At 40.3% G+C, this 24,349-nt stretch overlaps 1 protein-coding gene across 5 annotated transcripts in view; it reads right to left on the bottom strand.

Moving 5' to 3' along the window:
- The window catches only part of SYNE1 (spectrin repeat containing nuclear envelope protein 1), a 472,714-nt gene that overhangs the window by 95,271 nt on the left and 353,094 nt on the right, over window positions 1-24,349 (bottom strand). For all 5 annotated transcript variants that reach the window (XM_039529938.1, XM_039529933.1, XM_039529934.1 and 2 more), the window contains 14 exons: window positions 21,050-21,184; window positions 20,130-20,236; window positions 18,594-18,750; window positions 16,633-16,764; window positions 16,274-16,429; window positions 13,215-13,424; window positions 11,183-11,284; window positions 9,066-9,185; window positions 6,399-6,599; window positions 5,633-5,806; window positions 4,986-5,117; window positions 3,464-3,660; window positions 2,339-2,471; window positions 1,645-1,827 (listed from right to left, as the gene is read on the bottom strand). In XM_039529938.1, coding sequence (XP_039385872.1) covers window positions 1,645-1,827; window positions 2,339-2,471; window positions 3,464-3,660; window positions 4,986-5,117; window positions 5,633-5,806; window positions 6,399-6,599; window positions 9,066-9,185; window positions 11,183-11,284; window positions 13,215-13,424; window positions 16,274-16,429; window positions 16,633-16,764; window positions 18,594-18,750; window positions 20,130-20,236; window positions 21,050-21,184 — 2,139 coding nt within the window. The remainder of the gene's footprint in view (window positions 1-1,644; window positions 1,828-2,338; window positions 2,472-3,463; window positions 3,661-4,985; window positions 5,118-5,632; window positions 5,807-6,398; window positions 6,600-9,065; window positions 9,186-11,182; window positions 11,285-13,214; window positions 13,425-16,273; window positions 16,430-16,632; window positions 16,765-18,593; window positions 18,751-20,129; window positions 20,237-21,049; window positions 21,185-24,349) is intronic.

The following is a 24,349-nucleotide window of genomic DNA, read 5'->3' as shown; positions in this document are numbered from 1 at the left end:
ACAGGTTAATTATTGGTTTCAGAGTAGCAGCCGTGTTAGTCTGTATCCGCAAAAAGAACAAGAGTACTTGTGGCACCTTAGAGACTAACAAATTTATTTCAGCATGAGCTTTCGTGAGCTACAGCTCACTTCTTCGGATGCATAGAATTTTTAAACCGTAATATTTTTAAACCGTCACTGATCGTAAACCATAAGCAATTTTGGATTTACTTCCATTTGTCACTGTCACTTTAGGTAGACATCTGAATGAGCCTATGAAGATTCCACTACTGAATTTTAATAACCTGTCAATTATCAGCTGTAACTACACTAATTACACATTGTACTAGATATACATGGGTCCCTGGACAATATCCTATACCCTCTTCCTTATTTGTTAATGGCTGATGAGCAAGTTTGCTGCAATGATTTCCTACTTCTATGCCCTCTTCCTACGGCAGTTGATTTCTCAATGGATTTGGGAGACTGGATTATTTAAAAAAACAAGCCATTTTCAGCTTTTGATGCAGCATTTTTAACTTAAATTTAGTTCTTCATTTCTTTTAAAAGGATAAGAAAATTATTCTCCCTGATGGCAGCTTATAGCTCTCTATCAGATTGCTTCTCTGTTTCTTAAGAAAAATAAAAGTATATAACCTGCATTAGGAGACGTTTCAGAAGGCTACAATATGGTACTATTTTGCATGTATGACACGCCATCTAATGCAGTGAGTGCAATTAAAACTTTTTTGCCTTTTTCCCAGCGTGTATACTATTACCAGGTCTAGTAGTATTCCTCATTATATAGTGAAAATTATACCTGCTTGAAGCCATAATACCTTACCTACCAATGAAAATAATAGAAGAAAACTTCTTCACTGAGACCATTATACCCTGTGCAGTAGTACTGAAGTTAACAAAGGAAAAGTATTAAAGTAAAATTTCCTATTTCAAACATCCAGTTTCCCCCTATGAGGCCTGCAGCAGCCTTTTCTATACTTGTTTTTGTCTTTCCCAGAGTTGAACTCTGCCCACGCAATTTTGGCATATAAGCAACAGCCTTTAACAAACAAACCCCTCCTAAGCTGACATTTCTGACCACAGGCTACTAAAAGGCTAGACTGCAAAATGTAAAAATGACTCCCCCTGTTTCTTGCAAATGCATATAATAAAGTTCTAATAAAATATAAAAATATGTATGTTTAAAAACACTTCAGGCTTTTTGCTTCAGTTTGTAAGATAAAATGTAATACTTACAGCTTCACTTAGCATTTGTGAAAGCAAAGGACTCCTAGCACTGACTAGAGTCAGACACAGGGTGGGGTACACACTGTGTAAGCTTTGCCACAGAACTCTGCCACTGCACATTAGTAAAGACTTCTATCCCAGCCCAAGTGTAGGAGGTTGGAGGGGAACCGTGCTCTCTCTCTTTAAGAGACTGCCAATTATGCCAAGAGATATGGCGGTGTGTGATGAGAAAGATGACGAGGAGAATCCATTTTAATTTGAATTGGTCACAGTTTGAAACTTAAGTGAAAGGCAGTGTTATTGATCCATTGTGCCACCCAACTGCACTTTAAATATTTCAAATGCAAAAGCTTTGAATTCAGTGACTGTATTTCTCTGAACATCAAAGGCTGTTGTAGCAGTAAACTTCTCCCCTACCTGATGCAGTTTTTCTTGTACTACTGGAATTTGTGTAAGTAACTCTATCCACTGGCTGTCGATCTGAGACAGTCCTGCACGCAATGCTGCTGTATCCACTTTCTTTAGCCGAAGGAGCTGGTTCCCAGTGCTTAAAACAGAAGATTTCTGGGATGATTTGGCATCAACCTCTTTTGAAAACTCCTATAAAAGGATCATAATTTAATGGAGATAAATATGTGATATTAACCAACTAAAACTAACTTTATTCCTCTACTAAAAAAGAAACATCTTTTAAAATATGTATTGGATTTGGTAGCCTCTTACATTTTAGTCTAGGTGAAAATATAATTTTTTTAAAATTTCTTTTTTTGTGTTTTAATTAAAAGTACAAAATCTTTGTACAAGAACAAAAACCATCAAAGCCTACAATCACTACATACAATAGGTGTTACAAAGTACGAAGGGCACTTTCTAGTGACTTTGCTCAGACATTCTGTATTTAACAGTGCTGTTTAACATTCAGACATTTGAGGTGGGGGTTTAAAAAGCAAGCATTGTATTGTACAGCCGGTCTACACACACACACAGACAAGGAGAACATTTTTTCACGTGCAACATTTTGCTGATGACATATGCATAAACCTTATGAGAGTGGGACCATTTGTTTGCAATAAGAGATGAAAAGGTGCCTAAGATTCCTCAAGTGACTTACCAAAAAAGCATTCAGATGATCTCGCACCATTTCAAGTTCTTGAGGGACTGTTACTGACTGCTGAGTCCAGAACTCCAGCCGGTCCATTGCCGATTGTAACCAATGAATCAGCTCAACTGATTCACTCTGATATCTGTGGGGATATTAATGATAAAAACACAGTAATTGCCAACCCTAGTCTCTAGTCTAGTCTCTCAACAAATGAGGTGCTACACTGGAAGCCTGATTTTACAAAGACCACCACCTTCCTCTCCTAAAATCCACAAAAACATCATATGGACTTGAAAGTTGGTAGGAGAGAACTGGGGCCCAGCTCAAATTTGTTTTGGTTAATTGTGATGTCCTAAAATTAGAACTGTTAAAGCCAGCTACAGAAATGTACTTTTCCCTACTTTCTAGCAATCCCCAGCCTCCATCCAGAAGCAAGATGACAGATGAAACCTATTTTGTCAGATTCCTCTTGCAGAGATCTGGTAACCAGGATCAATAATTAGTGAATAGAAGTCAAATTACAAAAGTTATTAATATTTTCCTGGTTTGACAAACTACATACTGAGGCAAGCTTTCCCTACTCTTCACTGGGGTGATTCTACCAAACGTGAATGGCACAAAATGTCTCCGTTATATGAACAACATCTTAATGGCAGGGTCCTATATTTCCATCATGGTCTCTCTTTAGGAGATTGCCAATTATGCCAAGAGATATAGTGGTCTGTGATGAGAAAGATGATTAACCAGCCCATTAACCCAGGGTCATTAGACACAGAGCCTGAGTGCCTCCATATACAACACTGTACATACGGATCATGGAGTTAAAGCTCTCAGAAAAAGCAAAGATTAGTATAGTGACAAATCAGCCCATTTAGTATCAGAAACATGTATTGGTATGTATTAAATTATAATACAATTGTTTTATGGTACACATTTTTGAGAGTTTTTATTGAAAGAAGAGAGTCAGCTGGCACTTTATGTGGGCAGAAGTAAGGTAGTTTGGGAAGTGCAACTTTAATATTAATTTCCTGGGATTTTTAAAAAATAAACTCTACGAGTTTTTGAAAACATAACTCTCCTTGATTTTAATGGCACAGGATCAGACACTTAATCCCTCAGTTTCATTAGCACTACCTTGTCCAGTGCTTTAGTATAGTCTCCAGTCTGTGCAGTTCCTTGGTCACTTTGCTGGTGTTGTTTAACCAGTGCTCTCCTAACTGGTTCAGTTGACTTTCTAGAGCTGAACAGCTGATGGAAAAAAGTAGTCTTTTCCCATCATCCAACACCTGGTAAAGCTTGGGCTGGTATTCAGTCAGGCTAGATTTCAGGCGCTGTAATGACAGAGGACAGGAAAGACGGTTGATCAGTAGCTTCTCAGTGCCCCATTTTCCTTTTGCTGTTTTGTTTGGTATATCAAACTCCCTCTCTGTTTCAAGGTCTCTTTTAATTCAAATTCTAGAGCTCAAGAAGACCAGGCAAGGAAACACCGGCTGGACCTCCTGTTCATCATTTACCATGCCACAAAGTTGCTCTGCTGAAAATGACACTTGCAACATGGTGTGTGTGGTGTTTGCATGCCTGAAATTTCAGGGAAGCTTGCAGAAGCCAACATTACTACTGAGAGGAAAGCAGAATCAAACTCAGAGCCCAATCCTCTGACTGCTGAGCATCCTTGACTTCAATGGAAGTTAAAAGTGCTTGCAGGATTGGACCCTCAGACACCAACTGCCAAGCCTCGTATCTCCTGTAGTGATTCTCCTCAGCCACTAGGTCTTCTATGTGTCTTCTCCTTCCATCATCACTGTGACTTTCAGCTGTGCAGGTGCACAAAATAAAAGTTCATTCAACCTGTCCAGGCCATAAACTGTGTAACTGTGGGGGGGTGGGGGAGGAACATCTGGGTCATATGCAAAGTACAGTACAGTTTAGGATGGACAGTTAAGTGGGTGAAAGGAAAAGAGCACAGGCACGTGAGAGTCTTAAATTGTGCAGAATGGGAAATTAAACTGAATTTTTTGATTAAAGATGGGGGCGGGGTGTCTTTTGACCCTGACGGGTAGCATAATTTGCATTTTTCAGAGACATTAAGAAAATGTGGTTTCATTATTCAGGCTGTGGAGACTTTAGAGACACATATACATGCATCCCCCAAGGTAGTCCAGAGCATATGGCAGTGTTCTAAGGGTTAAGAAGTAAAACACAACATCAGAATAATCACATAGTACGGGGAAAAATCTCTTGAGCACAAAATGCAGAGGGAAAGATCAGAATATGAAAATCACTACTGTGGAAGAGCATCAAGATGGGTCCAACGCTTTCAAGCTACAAGGAAGCATCTAATGTTCCAGCTGGTGAACAGTAACGTAGTCGAGAAAGAATAATCCAAAATATCCACTAAAACTCAGCAGTGACAGCATCAGAAACCTAGTTGCGACTGGGTCTTCCTCTGGGTTGGACAATCTTGCCAGTTAGAAGATAATCAGGAAAAACAAAGATAGGCACATCCGTCAAGACTGAGAGACTAAAGCAGAAGATCTTTCCATGCAGGATTTAGTAGAAATCCAGATGTAAACTACTAGCTTTTACTGTGCTTAAGAGATTTATAATGAATGATCAAAAAGTACATCATGTTTGAAAATCCCATGCTGCCACTGACCTGATAAAGCGTGATCCGGTCTGTAAGCCTTTCCTCTGTCTCCTCTACCAAACCGACACTAGGGATGCTACTTTCAACAGCCTCCAGCTGTCTGGTCAGTTCCTGATAGTCCTCGTCCAGGTTTGTCCAGGTCTACAAGAATAATTTATACATACGTATGGCAAATACTTGCTTTGACTTCTAGGTTTTTATTTCCAACTAAATTTAAAAATATTATCTACATCCTTTACGTAAATTTCTTCAAATGCATTTTTCCAGCTCTAAAGGAAATGCACAGTGTATATATATATAATATAATGTTACCTCTGTCATAGACACTCAGGATCAGCCTTTAGTCATGTGATCCAAATCGTAGACTTGGCTTCTGCTTGGAAGATGACATTTTCTCCTCCTTGACGGGTCAAGTCCATTTAACTTTGAAAATGCTATACTACTAACATTATGGTTTGGCTGCTGAACCTGATGCTCTCATTGCTTCACAATACATGAGCATCAAAGATCGCACATAATTCTCCACTCCGACATAGGGGAATATGACAAGAGGGACCAAGGTTCACCAACACTGCCCTCCCTTTTCAGGGACAGGTGGGATGCACCCTTAATAGCGTATCATTGCAGAGGAAGGAGAAAACAGAGAAACCCCTCACCTCTAGAATGTATTCCAGCTCAACACCCCGCTTGTGAGCTTGTTTTAACACAGCAGAGGCTTGTGCCATCTGTTTCGTATGTGACTGGGTTTCCCTCAGGAGGGCAAAACTGCTTATCTTTCTAAACAGCGTTTCTGTCAGGATCATGTGAGATTCCAGACCCAGGAAATATTCCTGAAAGGATTCCAGAAAACAAAGATCAGAGTGTACCAGTTAGACTCAAGTCACCATAAAAAAAATTGCCAAACTCAAACCTTATCTAAAGAAAATAGCATTAACTGGTGTATAAATCAAGCAACTTTTATCTTTCTAAAGTTTGCAGTGTATTCCTGACAATAGCTTTAACATGGTCAATAGGTTGCTTTCAAGCAATAAGAGAATACCGAGTACAATGATGCATTCCAGAGAGATTCCCAAGTTCTTCAGCTTTGCTAGGCAGCATAAAAGCATCAGACTTGTTATTCAAAGTCAGAATAAACTAGAATGAGTGAGAAAGTGACTACCATAATATATGGAATTTACTTACTGCAAGAGTACTTGCCAAACAATCCACGCTAGTCACTGATTACTCAATTACTCAACACCATTTAGTTAAAAAATACTGCATGTATCCTAAACCAGCAGTAAATCACCATCAAAATCCCTGATGCCTCCCCAGATGTGAAGGCTGGCTACAGAATGGTCAGAAGTTAGTGGAGTGCAAGACAAGAGTTTTACTTAGCCTTCAAATAAACAGTTTTTTTTTAAATGCATATGTTGTTTTTACCTTGTGTTTGTCTAGTAGCATTTGGACTTCCTCCTTGGAAGCAACAATAATTTTCTGGTCACCTGCCATCTTTTCTTGCCCAGTTTCTATTAGGTCAGCCAGGTCCTGCAAAGCTTGTTCATACTGACCCTTGAGGGCCAGATTTTGGTTCAGCCCACTGCGTCTGGATCCAATGATCATCATCAGTTCATCATACATGTCCTTGGGAGAGACAAGCATCAACAGCGTTCCTAATTTCATGCATACTTTTACTGAACACATTACTTATAAGCCAACACTGAAAATGTGCTCACTATATTCAAACAATGTTACCACAATTAGAGCTTGTCTTCACTGTGCCGCTGTAGTGCTTCAGTGAAGATGCTACTATGCCTATGGAAGAGTTAATCCACCTCTCCGAGAGGCGCTAGCTATGTTGGCGGGAGAAGCTCTCCTGCTGATATAGCGCTATCTACACAGGAGGGTGCGGGGAAGGCCAGTATAACTATGTTGGTCGGGGGTGTGTGGATTTTTCACACCCTTCAGTGACATAGTTATATTGATATAGGTCTGGAGTGTAGTCCTGGCCTAAGTATCTGAGTTGGGAACCTGCAGAGGGCGTAAACAGACATTGAAGACACACTTAACTCACTGGCAAATTAACAGTTCAGTGTTTAAAGAGAAAAACAGGTGAGAACTGCACCACACTTGAGACCCTGTGTTTAAGAATGAAGTTAACTGAAGTGGCCTTCCTTAAGTAGCAGAGCAACTGGAGAAAGGACACACCCAGACACCTTGGGATTCAGTCTCAGTTATACCAAGACCCATTTACACTGCTCTCGCAGTGTAAAGGGGCTTTAGGCCTGGTCTACACTACAAACTTATACCAGGATAGCTATGTCACTTGGGGTGTGAAAAATCCACACTCCCTGAGGAACAGTCATACCAACTGAACCCCCGATGTGGACAGCACTAGGTCGATGGGAGAGTTTCTCCCATTGCCTTAGCTACCGCCTCTCAGGGACATGGGATTATCTATGCTGACGGGAAAAGGCACGCCTTCGCTGAAGCGCTACAGCGGTGCACCGCTGTATATGAAGACAAGCCCTTACAATCAGCAGAAAAGGACCCCTAAAATTTTTCCTACGTAGAGCGCCTTCCTGACCAATGCAGAACTGGCATAAGGGCTGTAACTAAATGCTGCCTGGCGGAGAAGATGTGTGTGCACTATGGCTATTCCCTGCCTTCCTAGGGCCACAAAAAGCAACCACTCCACAGCTCATCCTGTCCATCTTTACATGTAACTACCACAGACAGCTAAGAACAAGAGAGATGACTCAGTAAGAAAACAACCCAAGGAAAACCTCCATGAGTTGGCAATAAGAGAAACAACTAATAAAAGCTGGCTTATTGTTTCTCTGGACTAATTATTTTGTAGTATTTTTAAAAATAAAATTGGTATCCAGCAATTTAAAATGACCCCTTCCTACTCCACAACGATAAGAGGAGCTAGAAAAGAAAGTTGCAGTCTGAATTGCTGAGGCAAAATGACTACCCTAAGGCTGCAGATGGCTCTCTCTCCCGGAGTTAAAGGGAGAGCTAGCAGAGATGCATGCTGGGAGAGGCTCCTATAAAAGAGAAAAGTCAAAGTAGGTAGTTCATACGTAATCAGGCAGGATGACTGGAGGAAAGACTGATTTCTCACCTTCCTGAAGGCTAAGGAACCGCAGGTTCTAACTAGATCTCAGTGAGCATGCACATGAGCAATTAAAGTCTGTCTTTTGTTTTGTGACTATATGGCTGTTTTGTTGAGCTAATAAATCTCCACGTCCCCTCTAAAGTTTAGCTTTTTCCTTTGTGTCAGATTTATCTTCCTTGGGACAGTTATATTACCCTGTCATTGGTCCCAAGCACCTTCACTGAGTTAGTCCTGCTGGTTTCTAGGTCTTTGTCCACACCTCCCCACCCAAAAGGATCCTGCAAGTGAAGAGCTAATTGAGTTCTAGAATGTGCTACCCCTGCATAGATATTTTGAAGAATACGTAATATATAGTCATGCAAGCTGCATTAATTCATCAAGTTTTAGTTGATAAGACTGTAGAAACAGTAGAGATACACACAGGTTACAGAAAATAGAGGAATATCAAATATATGTATAGAGACCCTGAAAGGTCATTGAGTCCAGCCCCCTGCCTTCACTAGCAGGACCAAGTACTGATTTTGCCCCAGATCCTTAAATGACCCCCTCAAGGATTGAACTCACAACTGTGGGTTTAGCAGGCCAATGCTCAAACCACTGAGCTATCCCTCCCTCCTTTAAAATAATTCAATTCAGATGGAACATAATAGAGGTCACGGAGCTCTGGAAAGGACAGAGGTCAATATACAGCAAACGTGCACACGCTTAACTTTGTTCACCTGAGCAGCCAATGGGACTGCACATAAACTGGAAATTAAGCAGGTAGGGATTTGCAGGATTGAGGTCAGTGATGCTACAAAAGTGTTAAATACAAGAACAAGGAGGATGTTATGGAGAAAATTATAAATCTCTTTTATACACAGTGAAGTGCTATGAGACATATTTTTGTAAATTGCCCCATGTACAATAAAGATAAGGGCAGTTTACAAATATCCTCAATATCAGTAGGAAGTTATTATAATATACCTTTCTTTGGAAGGGAACTATACCTGGAGCTTAGATAGCTCTTGCATGGAAGGCTGGTCAATCTGTAGCTTGTCCCCACGTTTCTTTAATTTGCTGATTCCAGCATCCAATTCCTTCAGACCATCTTCTGCCTGTAGTATAGCCTGTATCAGGGAATTAACAATTAGCTAGAAGGTCTCAGAACAACCTTTTACCTGCACTACATGATTACCATCTACTTGAACTGTTTTAGATATGAAGTATTAATATATCCCCATTTTTTTACTTGTGAATTTTGTATTTGTGGTGTTTCACAGAGAAACCTGGAAACTGAACAACCTGAAGAAATACAGCATAGGAAGCAGAAACAATCATTCAAGATAATTTTTTGATTAAAGGTTTATTGTAGCATGGCACTTTTATATCACATACATTGAATGTTATATTTGAATTGTTTAAAACAAAATCTGATTCTAGTTCTCTATTACTGATTAGTAATATATCATGTTTATATTAGAAATCTTACAAACAATTAATTTAGCTTTGCAATGACCCTGATGTTGTACCATTGAAGAACATAAGCGCTTTGCAATTATCCTCATTATTAGTCCCAACATTGCTGTCAGGTAAGAATGTATAATTAGCCCTGTTTTGTAGATGGGAAACTGAGTGACTAACGGTTGGATTTACAAGACTCTCAGTGATGGCCTAACTTCTCTCACTGAAGTCAATGAAAGTTTTACCAATGACTTCAGTGGAAGCCGTGAGACCAATGCCTTTTGAAATCTCACTCAGGTGTCTGCTGAAGATCATACAGAAAGTTTGTGTCAGAGCCAGGAATAGCATGCTGATCTCCTGAGACCCAGTATAGTACCTTAACCACAAAGCCAGCCTTATTTTTTAAGGCCCCTCTCCTGAAAGCATTTATACAAGTGATTGATATTTCACATGCACAGTCTCTTTGACCTCTAGAAACTTAGAGCAAGTATAGTTTTAGGACCTAATCCTGCAAACACTTATGGATGTGAGCAGTTCTATTGACTTCAGAATTGGGCCCTAAAACTGTACTTACCCAGTGCAGGGCTTGAATCCATGACACTGAGATTAAAGGATCTATGGTTCATCAACTGAGCTAACATATTATTTCAGTCTGTTTCCTTGAATACTTGCTTCCCTCCTTGTGTTCTATATATTGGGAACTAAATTCTGATTGCCTTTTTTGGGTAGGTAAGCTAGGGAGGAAAGGGGTACCAGGAACTACAAAGCACATCATGCATGAGCCTGTCAGAATACAGACCTAAACACTCTCTGCACTGTAAGGGTGTGTGATGCCTAATGTCTAAGCCCCACCCACCTACTGGCATCAAGCAACAGATGCTGGAGCAAGAACTCAATGAGTTTTTTAAAAGCTGCTCTTTGGAGAACTTCAAACCATTATGTTTAGGTTTCTCCAACACAGGCAGAGTGACTGCCAGAATCAGTTTATTTATTTAGTTTCTCATATAGGTACTCATCATGGTAGTACCTGAGCAAATCACTTTGCTTCTACATCTCTGCTCCCACCTATTTCCTATCACAAAAAAGCCAGAAAGTGGCCATTGATGCACACTGCATTCACCGAAGTTTGTTTTCAATACCAGGAATAACAAAAACATGGGACAAAAGATATCTAGGTTGAGATTAATTATTCAGTGCACATTTCCTGCTAAAGCATATTTTCCTCAGTCTGAAAAACACAGAATGTGGAGGTCAGGATATGAACACCTCAGAGCACCAAAACATGCCACTTAATCAGTCACCAGCAAGACAAAACTTACTGAAGAGATCTAGGTCAAGGACTTATCCTTCTAATTTGTCTGTACTGAAATGACCATACTTTTGGATGGTCTCTGTGTGTCTATATGAATCTCCTTAGCTGCCTTGGTTTTCTGTGCGTGTATTCCATGCCCCTTCTATTTTAGACGTTTTTAATATTTTGCAGAAGTACATTCTTGGACATGCACACATTTTATTTTCACATACAATGTACACACCATAAACATCCTACTCCACACATCTGGTTCTTGTCCTACAGAGACTATTTCAACCTCAAGCAGAAAATCTCTCTGTATTCACCATACTCACACTGCTCTTCTTGTTCATAATAGATATTTGATAATACCTGCATTTGTTCCATTTCAGGTCGCTCAGCTGCCTCTGCTAGTTTCTGCAGAACTATGTATTTGTGATCAGCCAATGATGTAAACAGTAGCTTTAGATCGTTCTATAAGAGACAATAAAGTTCAAGTGAAGTTTTAAAAGAAAAAAATGATAGCCAATCATAACTCACAGCAATTAAACATTAGTCTCTTCCCAAACCAGAGTATATCACTTGTTGACACAATGGACTAAATTTTCAGAACATGGTATGTTACTTGTATGTATTCAGAATGGGAATTATGAACACAAATGCATACAATCTATTGTGGATTCAGTTAGATGTCAGATGTACAAAATGCTTTAAAAACACGTGACACTGTTGACAACTTCAAAAAAAGGTGAAACAACAATTATGCAAGTGTAGTGTTCAGAGGAAAAAACAAAACAAAAACCCCACTATGTGGGCCCTTTCCATTCCAATTCGACAAAATGAATTCATACTTCCCCTAAGAATGCCTTCTTTAACAAAAATGAATAAGTGACAGCTCAAATTTTTCTAAATCGCTCATTTTAGCTATCAAGCTTCTTCTATGAAAAATAATCTTTTTGCCTGTAAACTGAGCAAATCTAACATGGAAGTCAATGGGACACAACAAACATGGAACCCAATATTGCCGTTTTCAGTCATTTGTCAAAGCAGGACTATATTTTAATCTGTTTGTTGTTTTTCAGAACTACTCTCTAATCAATTCTTAGTGCTTTCTTCTCTGTTCACATATTTAGCACAGCTATGCTCACAATACCAGAAAGCATCAGCAACATCACTACATTTTCAGACACCCAGCAAAGGCAGAAAATAATGGTGATTTATTTTTAATTTCATATGATGACTTCTTGTACAACAGTACCTATGGTATTGCAACAATATACTCTTCTGATCTCTTTTCTCTACCAGTTAGGTGTTTTACACCTAACACTTGTTGCTAGTGTTTGTTTCATTTGTGCCAGAGCAAACTATCTCTATGGGGGTTTTGGAGTTTAAAACAAAGAAACATGACAGGCTGTGTGTTGAGGGAAGTTCCAAATATATGTAGAATAAAGATATTCATTCAAGATGAGACAACACAGGCATATGTGTCTAAAATAGATACTGTACTTGCTTCACTCTTGAATGTTATGAAAATCCTTTTAAAATACTCATTCGGTTTGTGATCCTGATCTAAACAGAGACAGAAGGCATGGGATATACCAATTTTACAACAGTTGCTGGAAGTTCTAATTCCTGTAAGAGACTTACTAAAGTGACTGGCAGTGTAAGCTTTATGTGGCAGGAAAAGGGGAGAAGATGGCAGTAATCCCCTGATGCCTGAAAAAGTTTCTAGGCGAATAAAGGGTGAGGGTAGTATGTACAGAGTTTTTCACACTGTAGGACATTTGAGGTAGGAGTGGTAAAGGATAATGGGATGGTGTAAATAAAGTTGAGAAGGCAGATATCAAAACAAGGCTAATATTTGTTATATATTTTGCACTGTATCCCACCTTACCAACAAAGCACTATGCTGTTTGTACCTTAGAAATATGAAAGCTATAGTTACTTTCCCCCCCTTATGTATAGCAGTCAAAGACTGCTGCTTATTGTAATACCAAATGTGTGCCACGCATTATTAGATGAACATTTGCTGTAGCACACAGGGAACTATACGTACAACTATTCTGCTAAAAATAATGTGAGTTGAAACTTTGGCCCAAATTTTTAAAAGGAATAGTGATTTTGGGTGCTTCCATTTTTGGATACTCAACTTGAGACAGACATCACAGTGTGAGTACTCAACACTTTCTGAAAGTCATGTTTATTTAAGGTGTTACCAGTCAGATACCAAAAAAATGAGGCACTTAACATCTCTAGTTACTACTGAAAATCCTGTCTTAAAACTCCACTTGTCATGTGGAAATTTTACCCATTTATTCTATTCCCTAATAATCCCCCAAAACTTTCAACAGATAAAGTGACATGGGAGAGGGTCTAGAGAATTCCTTGGGAATAGGCAACCTACCTGGAAGGTGAGTATTTGCTGAAGTCTCTCTTTCATTTGATGGCATCTCTGATTTACTACTGACTCCAGCATGGTCAGTCTCCCCAGTAGACAGTCCAAAGTGTCCTCTATAACATCCTTGTTATCGCTGTTCTCGGGAAATGTTTGAGAAAACAAATTCTTGTTCTTATCCATTTCTTCTGACATCTCTTTGATATCTTTGGCAAGAGACTGGAGTTTTTACAGAAGAACAGAACAATTTTTGGAATTAGACACAAATAAGTAAACCTACTGTATTGCTGTAACTACCACCCCTTCATTCACAATAGACTTTAAAACCATGCTAAAAAGCCCAGGAAATCTTTTCAGTAACAATAAAAGCCCATTGCTCTGAGAAAAAAAGCTCTGAAACATAAAAGGGCTGTGGAACGGAACCCTTAGCCTAAACAACAGCTGTCCTATGTCCAGCTACTGCAGAATGAGGCCGCCTTCTGTTCCACTCAAGCAGGGTCTGGTCCTTGTGAATTTGCATTGTGCATACAACCAATGGCTACATCCGCCATTGCTCTACTTCATTCCAATTTCTACATAGTAATATGGACATGCACCATCTTGCAGGAGTGCGCAGTGTGGCTTGTTTACTGATCCCTCCAATGCCATGGCCTGGTTTTGAAATTGATGTTTTATCATCCTTCTACATAAGCTTGTCAGTTTACTCTAGTCAAAGAGAGTAGGCACAAGAGCCTCTAAAAGTGTGTGATCTTATTTCTCTTCTGACTAGACAAATATTGGGTCAGATTCTGCTTTCTGAAATCAGTACAGTCACTTTACACAATGTAATGTAGCTGAAATCATATTTTGGCCCACTGTATGCAAGTGTGCTGTTCACAGAATCACCGAAATGTAGGGTTGGAGGGGACCTCACAAGAGGTCATAAAGTCCATCCCCCAATGCTGAGGTGGGACCAAGTAAACCTAGACCATCCCTGACAAATGTTTGTCCAATCTTAAAAACGTCCAGTGATGGGGATCCCACAGCTTCCCTTGGAAGCCTATTCCAGAGCTTAAACTACCCTCATAGCTAGAAAGTTTTCCTAATGTCTAACCTAAATCTCTTTGCTGCAAATCAAGCCCATTACTTCTTCTCCTAGCCTTGGTGGATGTGGAGAACAATTGATCACTGCCCTCTTTGTAACAATCTTTTATATATTTGAAGAGTTCTCTCTCTACTCAGCCTTCTCTTTTCTAAACTAAACATGCCCCATCTTTTTAACCTTTCCTCTTAGGTTGTTTTCTAAACCTTTTATCATGTTTATTGCTCTCCTCTGGACTCTCTCCAATTTGTCCAGATCTTTCTTGAAGTGTGGTGCTCAAAACTGAACACAGTACTCTAGCTGAGGCCTCATCAGTGCCAAGTAGAATGGAACAATTACCTCCAGTGTTTTACATACAACATTCGCGTTAATACATTCCAGAATGACAGTTGCTTTTTTCACAATTGCATCACGCTGTCCACTTATATTCAACCGGAGATCCACTATAACCCCCAGATCCTTTTCAGCAGTTTTACCGCCCAATTATTCTCAATTTTTTATCTGGGCTCTTGGTTTTGCTCTGAAGTGTAGTATTCTGCATCTCTCTTTATTGAATTTCATCTTATTGATTACAGACCAGTTCTCCAATTTATCAAGATCATTTTGAATTGTAGTCCTGTCCTCCAGAGAGCTTGCAACGTCCCCCACCTTGATGTGATCTGGAAATTTTATAATTTGACTCTCCACTCCTTCCAAGTTAATGAAAATATTGTATAGTACTGGACCCAGGACTGACACCATGCAGGACCACACTTGAAATGTCTTTCTGGTGTGAGGGGAAAACATTAATAACTACTCTTCGATTTTATTTTTTCAACCAACTATGCACTCACTGTATAATAATTTCATCTAGACCACATTACCCTAGTTTGCTTATGAGACTGTCATGTGGGACTGTGTCAAAAGTCTTACTAAAGTTGAGATATATCAAGTATACTGCTTCCCTAGGCCAGTAACCCTGTCAAAGGAGGAAATAAGGTTGGTTTGGCACGAGTTGTTCTTGACAAATCCATGTTGGTTATTAGTTGTTCTATTATCCTCTAGAAGCCTACAAATTGATTGCTTAATAGTTTGTTCCAGTATCTTTCCACATATTAAAGTTTGGCTGACTTGTCTATAATTTCCCAGGTCCTCCTCCTCCCACTTTTTAAACATACATACTCTCTTTGCCTTTCTCCAGCCCTCTGAGACCTCACTCATCCTCTAAGAGTTCTCAATGGTTCCAAGATTGCTTGGGCTCTTCCTTAAGTACCCAGGGGTAATGTCATCAGGCTCCGCTAACTTGAATACATCTAACGTATCTGAATATTCTTTAACCTGTTCTTACCCTCTTCTGGCGTGTTGCTTCCCCCTTGTTGTTAATATTAATTGTGTTAATCATTTCAATGAAGACTGAAAAATAATGGGCATTAAATACTTCAGCCTTTTTTGTGTCATCTGTTATTAACTCTCCTTCCCTGGTAAGTACTGGACTTACACTCTCCTTTGTCTTTCTTTTGCTCTTATGGTATTTCTAGATCATCCTCTTACTGCCTTTTATGTCCCTTGCTAGGTGCAACTCATTTTGCCCCTATATGCTTGTGCTATTCTTTTGTATGTTCTTCTTTCCACTTTTTGTATTATTGCTTTCTGATTTTAGATAGTTAAAGAGCTGCTGATACAGTCACTCTAGACTCTTACTGTTCTTCCTCTCTCCTCCTCATCTGCATAGATTACTGTTGTGCCTGTAATACTGTCTCTGAGGAACTGCCAGCTCTCCTGAACTCCTTTTTCCCTTCGCTTTCCTTCCCACACTATCTTACCTACCAATTCTCTATGTTTGTTGACATCTGCTTTTGTGAAGTCCCTCATTCTTATGATGACAGAGTCTTAACTGGAAGGAGTTTTCCAGTTGCATTCAGTTATGCAAAACTATTATTCTAGAGTCTTACTTCTCCCCAAAATACAAAGCAAAACAGAACCTGATTGGAAAACTAAAAATACTTACTTCCTGGTTATACAGGCAAGTTTCTGTCTCTTCCGGAAGCAGGGCTGTAGCAACAAACAAGCATTCTTCAACACCATCTAGCCAAGAAGAGGTGGCTGCGACGCTGTCATACAGCTTCTGCTCCACGTGCAGGCTTTCCTTCTCTGCTCCTCCAGCCTGAGTGAAAGGAGCCAAAGTGATAGGAATGTCTGTCAGTTCATACTGTCTCCATACAGGGAAGCCTCATACCTTACTAATGTCCAGTGGTTCTCTAGTGTTCAGGGAGGCCAGCTCACTGCCAGGGGGGAACTAGAGGAGTGTTCATGCTGTACAGCAGCTCTGCATAAAATTAGATTTAAAAACAAACAATGTCACTGTACCTGAGATGAAACATCTTCAAAGGCCCGGTTCAAACCAACCAGTATAGATTCAAATGACGATTTATCTTGTGCCTTTCCTTCCCCTTTATACAAGGGTAGGCCAGACATCAGTCTGTTTGGTCTGTTGTAAAGCTGTTAGGAGAGAAGTAGTGGTTAGAGTATTTCTGATGTACACTGGATCTCTCAAACAAAAACAGATACTACTGCTGGCTGAGGAACCCCTACCAGGGCCGGTGCTACCATTAAGGCGAACTAGGCGGTTGCCTGGGGTGCCAAGATTTGGGGGCGCCAAAAAGCGGTGCCCCCAATTTTTTTATTTTTTTATTTTTTTTACAGCGGTTCCTCCCCAAGCGCGCAGTCGCTGCTCCACTTCTCCCGCCTTCCAGACTTGCAGCACCAATCAGCTGTTTGGCGCCGCAAGCCTGGGAGGGGAGGAGAATTAGAGCAGGGGCAGCGTACTCGGGGAGGACGTGGCGCAGAGGTGAGCTGGGGTGGGAAGGTGCTGAATGGCTCCCCTGTGGGGGGGGGGGAGCTGCCACGGGGGGGTGCCTCAGGGTGGGGGGGGGCGGGGAGCTGCCACAGGGCTGGGTCGGGGGAAGGCACAAGGTGGAAGTTTCACCTAGGGCGCAAAATTTCCTTGCACCGGCCCTGGCCCCTACACTATTAAATAAGTTACACACACTGTTATAAATTCATATTGTATAAAAGCTGCTCACACTGGAGGGTCACAGCATGTATGGACAGTTTAGCTGAGCTAGACTTAGCAATGAGATATGTATACCCCGAGATGCTGAAGTAGTAATATGTTGGAAAGCTACAGTTACTACACCATTCTGGAACAGAGCACTAAGCCAGTGCCTAACAAGAGAAAAAGTACAGTATAACACAATCCAATGGCTGGGAGCTGAAGCTAGACAAATTCTTCTCTACCTTGCATAGGCACTGACTTTGTGGGTGTGCCAGGGCTGGAACACTCATGGAAAAAAATAGTGGGTGCTCAGTTTTTGGTTTTTTTTAATTAATCAGGACAAATGAGAGGCCAATGAGGATCGCTGACTATATTTATACTGTACCATATTTTTAAATAACAAAACCATCTACATTTGCACATAAGGCCCAATCCAGCTTCCATTAACATCCACGGGAAAGTTTTCACTGGGTTTTATGCGAACTGAGTCAAGCTCAGAGTGAGTCTACATAAACATGCACCTTCATCACTGTTGTTCTCATTCTTCTTTCCTCATTCTCTGTTTGATGCACACACTTGTTGCATTTCACTTTAAACTGGGCTGCAAGCTCTTTCACACAGACCCTGTCTCTTGCCATATGTACAGCATCTCGCACAGGAAGGCCCCAATCCTAAATGGGGCCTCTGGGCACTACTAAAATACAAATAAACTAATAATAATTATTAGTTTTAATCTCAGCCAGACCCTTGGATAGTTGATAAATGGTTCTGCTTACATCTAAAGTGAAGGTGATCTTCGATCCACACAAATCTTGAACCATTTATCTCTTGCAGTAAAACCTCATGAGTGAAATCCTGGCCTCACTGAGGTCAGTACACTGAATGGGACCAGGATCCCACACAATGAGTTTAAATTCTTCTCTGATTTACTCTAGATTCACCCCAGCATAACACAATTGATTTGAGTTGAGCTACGACAGAATTATATTGGAATAAATGAGAGCAGGACTTGGTTCATAATTTCCTAGACGTTTTATAGGTTTTTCAGATGTATGGAAGCATGTGGTTCAAAGTGTTTTGTCTGGGATTAATACTACTTCCAATTCTGGTTAATTTGTAAAATTTTACAAAAATCATGTTTTATGCTCCTTGAACTGACTATTTTTATATACATGTATTCTACATAAGGCATTTTCTGTGCATAAACTGTACTTTGTGTGCTCAACTATATGCTTTTCATATAAGAGTGCACAGAGACATTAAAAATAGCTACCGGCTGTGCCTCTTCCTGTTCCAAAGCATTCCGCAGCAGTCTCTGTTTGGTGCTGAATTCCTGGTGCAAGCTTTCCCATTTCATTTTCATTTGATCTTCAGCTGATGGAGTCTCACCTTCCAAGCCTAACTCCTGAGATAACACATCAGGCTTCTCACTGTGACAAAAAAATATAAGTTAAGCTCAAACTATACAGGAAGTATTGTAATTAAAGGTGTTTCTTGCCCCTTTCAATTTTGATTTTTCACGTAATTCAATTTTGAAATAAAGGCCTTTAAAAAAAAAAGCTTTTACTTGTGCTTTCAGGCAGTAATATGAAGGATACATTTAGAACAGAAATAAATACTCAAATATAACCAGACAAGTCCAACTCTTATGAACTGTATGGAGCTGAAAACACTCATATAAGCTAATAGGAATACACATACAACCCCCAAATTGATGAAAAATACATTACATTCAAATTAAAAATCTGAATCAGTTTTTATTTCAAAGAATGAGAAATTGTTATTTAAATTACTAGTTATTAATTTGGATCAACTCTCTCTTTCTCTCTTTTTCCCCCCGTATGTATCCTGCACTACTTCTCCTCATGTCAGACATGTTACCTGAACCTTGGTGAATAAAAGGTTAAGTTCAACTTTCCCCCTTCTTTTATAACCAAGTTCAGGGGTAAGGCTGTGAATGGGGCTATTTGGAAAACAACTGTTCCACAACTGGGTTGAATCCCAAACTTGGGAGATTTTCAATTTACTTTAAATTATTATACTTCCTTGCTGTAAACACTAACCCCCGAGGAAGACAAACTGCTGAGAGTAACTGACCTTCTTCCCCTGCTGAGTCATTTCACATGCACTGGTTTTGATGTAAAAATCCCTAATATTGAGCATCAAAGCTTTTGCTCCGCAATCCTATGAGCCACCTTTATGCCTCCCAGATTCTGGCACATTGCAGGAGCCAATGTTATTTAAGCAGCCCTGAGAGCTGTTCTAATTTATGGCATCCTACTTGCCCCACCCCCAGGGCTGTTAATGGCCAGCTTTGCAGCAAATGGAAATCCAGGACTCTCCACATTCCCCAGCCCCACCCCTGCATACTCCCATGCCATGGCTTGCGGGAATCCTCAAGCAGGCTGTATATGTCTTCTTCAGTTATTGCCAGGGAGAATTCTCCCCCAGCCTGAACCAACGATTGGCATAAATGGTCCAGAGTAAGGGTGAGAAGCTCACCCTAAGGCTCAAAATTCAAGAAACACTCCGGGAGCCAAAGATAAAAGTCTTAATTAACTTAATGCAGAGAAAATAAGTTATAGACACTTCAACTGTTAACAAGATTATGCTTTCAGATCACAATGGTCTGGGATAGTATTATTAGGAGCCCCAGTCATGGACCAGGGCCCCATTGTGCTAGGCTCTGTACAAACACAAACAGAACAAAAATTAGAGAACACGATGTGGAAGAAACAGACAGAAGCAAGGAAGCCAAAGTATGAAGGCTTAGGGATCCCCGCTGAAAAAAAAATGTATCAAAGCTCACCTAGCTCGACGGCCATCTGGAACAGAGTGTTGGGTTAGGATTTCTTCTCCACGGCTTGCTACTAAACGAAGCAGGTTCTTCTGCTCTGCCAGCTCTTGTTCCAGCTCCTAACAGAGAACAAAGACAGCTATGTTAATAGGTTGGTTTTTTTTCTGATCATAAATTCATGCATATACTATGCATGTTTTTACCTCTCTTAACCATCAGAATTGGACAGCCATCAAAATAAATGCTCAGGAGATATGCATAGATGCCCACAGATCTTCCCAGAATGATATTGATGTCCATAGCCTTCCCCTCATTGTTATTAAGGTGAGTAATCTCAAAAAACCAATATGCTACTTATGACTCAGTCATGCCAAACTATGACAGCACAAGGGTGCATGTATCTATTGTCTCCATCAAGACAGCAGTGGAGCACTTCAGAACCCTAATGAATGTATCCTTACAACACCTCTGTGAAGTAAGGTATTATCCTCAATGTACAGATGGGGAACTGAGGCACAGTGAGATTAAGTGACCTGCCCAAGTTTACAGAGGAAATAATGGGCAGAGCCAGAAACAGAACACAGACTTCCTGGGTCCCCATTCATTGCCATAATCACAAGGTCATCTTTAATTTGGTCTGGCTGGCTCTATCAGACCTTTGATGGGGAGCATAATCTCTTTAGTGTTCCAGGTATGCAGGATAATGCAGCATGCTAGCACAAAGCTTTTAGGCCCTTATTCAGAAAGTATTAAAGCACATACTTAAGTAATTTGCTGCACTGGGGCCTTAGATCCCGTGGTGCTATAGAAAACCCTGCAACATGGCTCCCTCTCAGTAGCTAGGTAGCTTGGCTGGCTTGTGAGAAGAGGAGGTGGAAACATGGCCCCATACCCACCCTTTGGTCGGTGCATAGGAAGTACAAAGTACTAACTTTCTGTTGCTGGAGGTTACTCTGTTGCTGCTGGGAACGGGTTGTTCGTGCTTGTGCCAGCCATTCTTGGACACTGGGACTGTGTGAGGATACCAGGTCCAATTCACACTCCTCCTTGTCTTGTAAAGTTCCCTGCTTTGATTAAGAAGAAAAGAAACAATCACTTTATATAACAGGGACCTTTAATGTTACAATGAAATGTGAGACACTGGCTTGCTCAGTCCATATTAATGTGGTATAGTGCCTTTCAACTCTTAAGTTGCTGGTTTACATAACTTCAAGTCACAGCTGAGCTAAATTTATTAGTTTGTTGGTCTGTATCAGGTAGGTCTCCATAACACAAACCAAGCAAACACCTCCACCACAACTGGCATCTTGCTAGCAGAATCAGAGGAACAGGACCGGCATAGACTTTCTTACACGAGGTCCCTTAAGTTCAGAGAAAAGATACATTAACAAGACAGCAATGAAAAGGGTTGCAGTTAGAACAGGGCAAAAAATTGATCTTTCAGTTCAGCCAGCAAACCAAAATATTAGGGACAATATTTGGTTCAGTTTCATTCAGAAAATGTTTAGAATTTGTCAGCAAACTGGAAAAGTCCAGTCAGATTCAGAAAAGTGAGAGCGTGTTTCCTTTTAACCTTTAGCTAGTGATGAGGGAACTGGCCAGGCATGTGGGAGACCTGTGAATCTCCACTCTAGAGCAGAGATTTGAACTCAGATCTCCCCCCTGAGCAGCCTCACCACCAGGCTATCCTGGGGTGAGTTACTCTCAGTCTCACCTACTAAAGATGCCCCACTCTGTATACATATTTAAGCAAAGACTTAAACTGAGGCACCCTCTTCTACTATGCAAGTACCCCAACCACCAAGATATTAGCTATTCTGGGACAGGCTACTCACTCTCTCCTGTTCTGCTTTGTATAACTACTTAACTATCCATTGGACCAGAGAACACAAGAGAATAAAGCTCTCACCTGGGAGGTAGGAGATGTGAATTTAAATCTCTCCTCTGAATCAGGCAGAGAGAAGATTTGAATCCACACCTCTTAGCACCAGGTGAATCCCTTAATCACCAAGTTATAGCCTCTCTCTCTCTCTCTGACTCAATTATAATCAATATATAGAGTGGAACAACTTCAGCAGAAGAGTTTGTGAGTAGTATAGCTCAGTGGTTAGACAGCTCACCTGGGCTAGGGAAGCACTGAGTTCAAGTGTTGCTCCAAAGTAGGGATTTAAACCTGCATCTCCCAGCTAAGTGCCCTAATCACTGGCTAAAGGTGACACAAGTATAGTTTTCTGAGACTGGCCCTGAAAAAAATGTTTCTCAGATGAAACTAACTGGGTCAAATTCATGAATCATTTTGGGTCAATCAGAACTGCATTTTTTCATTGAATAAACTACTAGTCTGAAAAATTTCACCCAGCTCCAGTTGCAATTGCCCTGTGCATTCATTTTGTGAATGTTATTTCATGGATAAACTGCAGATCACTTTCTTCAGGGCTGCTAATCCAGTACCTCACTCAAACACTCCATTTGTTTTTTAAAAGTGAAGACCTCCACTAATTGATCCCTGGCCTAAAATGCCTACCAGCTTTAAAAGTTCCAACTGACAATGATGGGAATCAGTTGATTGTTTCCATCAGCTTACTGATTATTTACAAATGAGAGAATGCTGGTTGTCATTCTGGCTTACACACTAAGCCCCAAAATTAATAAGTATATTTGAATCAGTTTATCTGTGGTAGATAAAAAGATAAATACAAAAGATGGAGTGTTGATTGACAGAGAGAGACAAAGAGAGATAAAGAGATGGACAGTCAGCAATTTTAGGAAAACTGATTCCCATTCACCCTCCCTTACACTCTCTCTCTCTCTCTCTCTCTCTCTATATATATATATATAGATCCTTTCTTCTCAAATAAATTATTAGACAAATTTTTTGTATAAACAAATCCCAAAGAGAAAACAAAGCCCTCAATTGTACAGATGATATTTCGTTTGATCCAGCCACCTTTCCATAATCCTTGACCCCTAAAATACTCAATGAAATCCACATCCATCGTAAATTCAGAAGTGCTGATCAGCAATAGCAGAAGAATGTATTTAAATACAGGGATTTAAGCACAAATTTTCTTCTCCAGCATTTTACAGACATGAACTTATATGGTTCTGGAATTTTGGGGATTTGTGGTTGTCTGGGTATATTCAAAGTTAGCACCTTTTAAATATCTGTATACAGAAATACCAGGCTATCATGGAACACTTTCTCCTGTTGTTTTTCTTTACTGATTCCAAAACCCCAAAATATATTGTTTGCTTTGAAAGACTAAGAATTGCACTGCTTACAGAGCTACAAGAAATGAAAAAAAAAAAAAACCGAACAAAGACAACTGGGAAAGAATCTAATAGTCACTGAATTTGTAGGAAACTAGGGACAAATTCTGCCCTCAGAGGGGCACAGACAGCTCCCACTGATTTCACTGGGAGCCAAATACGTGCAGTCAATGGTAAATTTAGGCCTCTGCTTGATTTTTAAAAAGCTACATGAAAGTTAGCCAACAACACTTGAGTAACTACACTGAAATTGTGGTTAGTGGGCTTTTAACATTAACTGAACTATAGAAATTTGGGAACTTTCTGAGGAATAAAATGTTTTTCAGTCTTTTATTGCATTAGAAAAAGTAAGTGTTTCACTGGGAGTTGTGGATGCTTAGCCTTTCTGAAAATCAGGCCATTTATTTAGATGCTGATTTATGGACATAGGAGCCTAAATTTAGACATCACTTTTAAAAATTCTGGCCATTATCTTCACCATTTTCCTCATCTTTGCCCCTCTGCATCACCATTTCTGGTTGCAAGCCCATGATTTAGGGAGGGGCTAGAACGGATTGGGCCTAGGATGGGAGATGGGAAGAGGACCTGACCTGTAAACATTTAATTGAATGTCTCTGGCTTACAGGTCTCTGCTTCCTTCCTACCCACAGCCTCAGGCTTCCTCGCCCCTCCTGTCTAGTCCCTTCTAAACCTTTCCATTGAACACCTCCTTTTCCCAGCCTCATTTAAGAACTTGTCTCTGCTTCTTTTTCTGACTCCTTGGCTTCCATGAACTCATAGAATCCCTGCTTCCTGCTCAGTGAGAGGGGAAGGAGCAAAATGAGGCTGGGACATAGACTCAGGGACTGGGGAAAAAGCAGAGAGAGGGGATGATATGGCTCCCCATATAAGAAGTGGGTGAAGGGGCCAGAAAGTGGGATCAGGGAGAAGTGGAGAAATTGGGCAGTGGAATGAGGATGTGC

The sequence above is a fragment of the Mauremys reevesii genome, linkage group 3, assembly GCF_016161935.1.
Source record: "Mauremys reevesii isolate NIE-2019 linkage group 3, ASM1616193v1, whole genome shotgun sequence".
Classification (NCBI taxonomy): Eukaryota; Metazoa; Chordata; order Testudines; family Geoemydidae; genus Mauremys; species Mauremys reevesii.
This window is presented reverse-complemented; position numbering and strand designations above follow the sequence as displayed.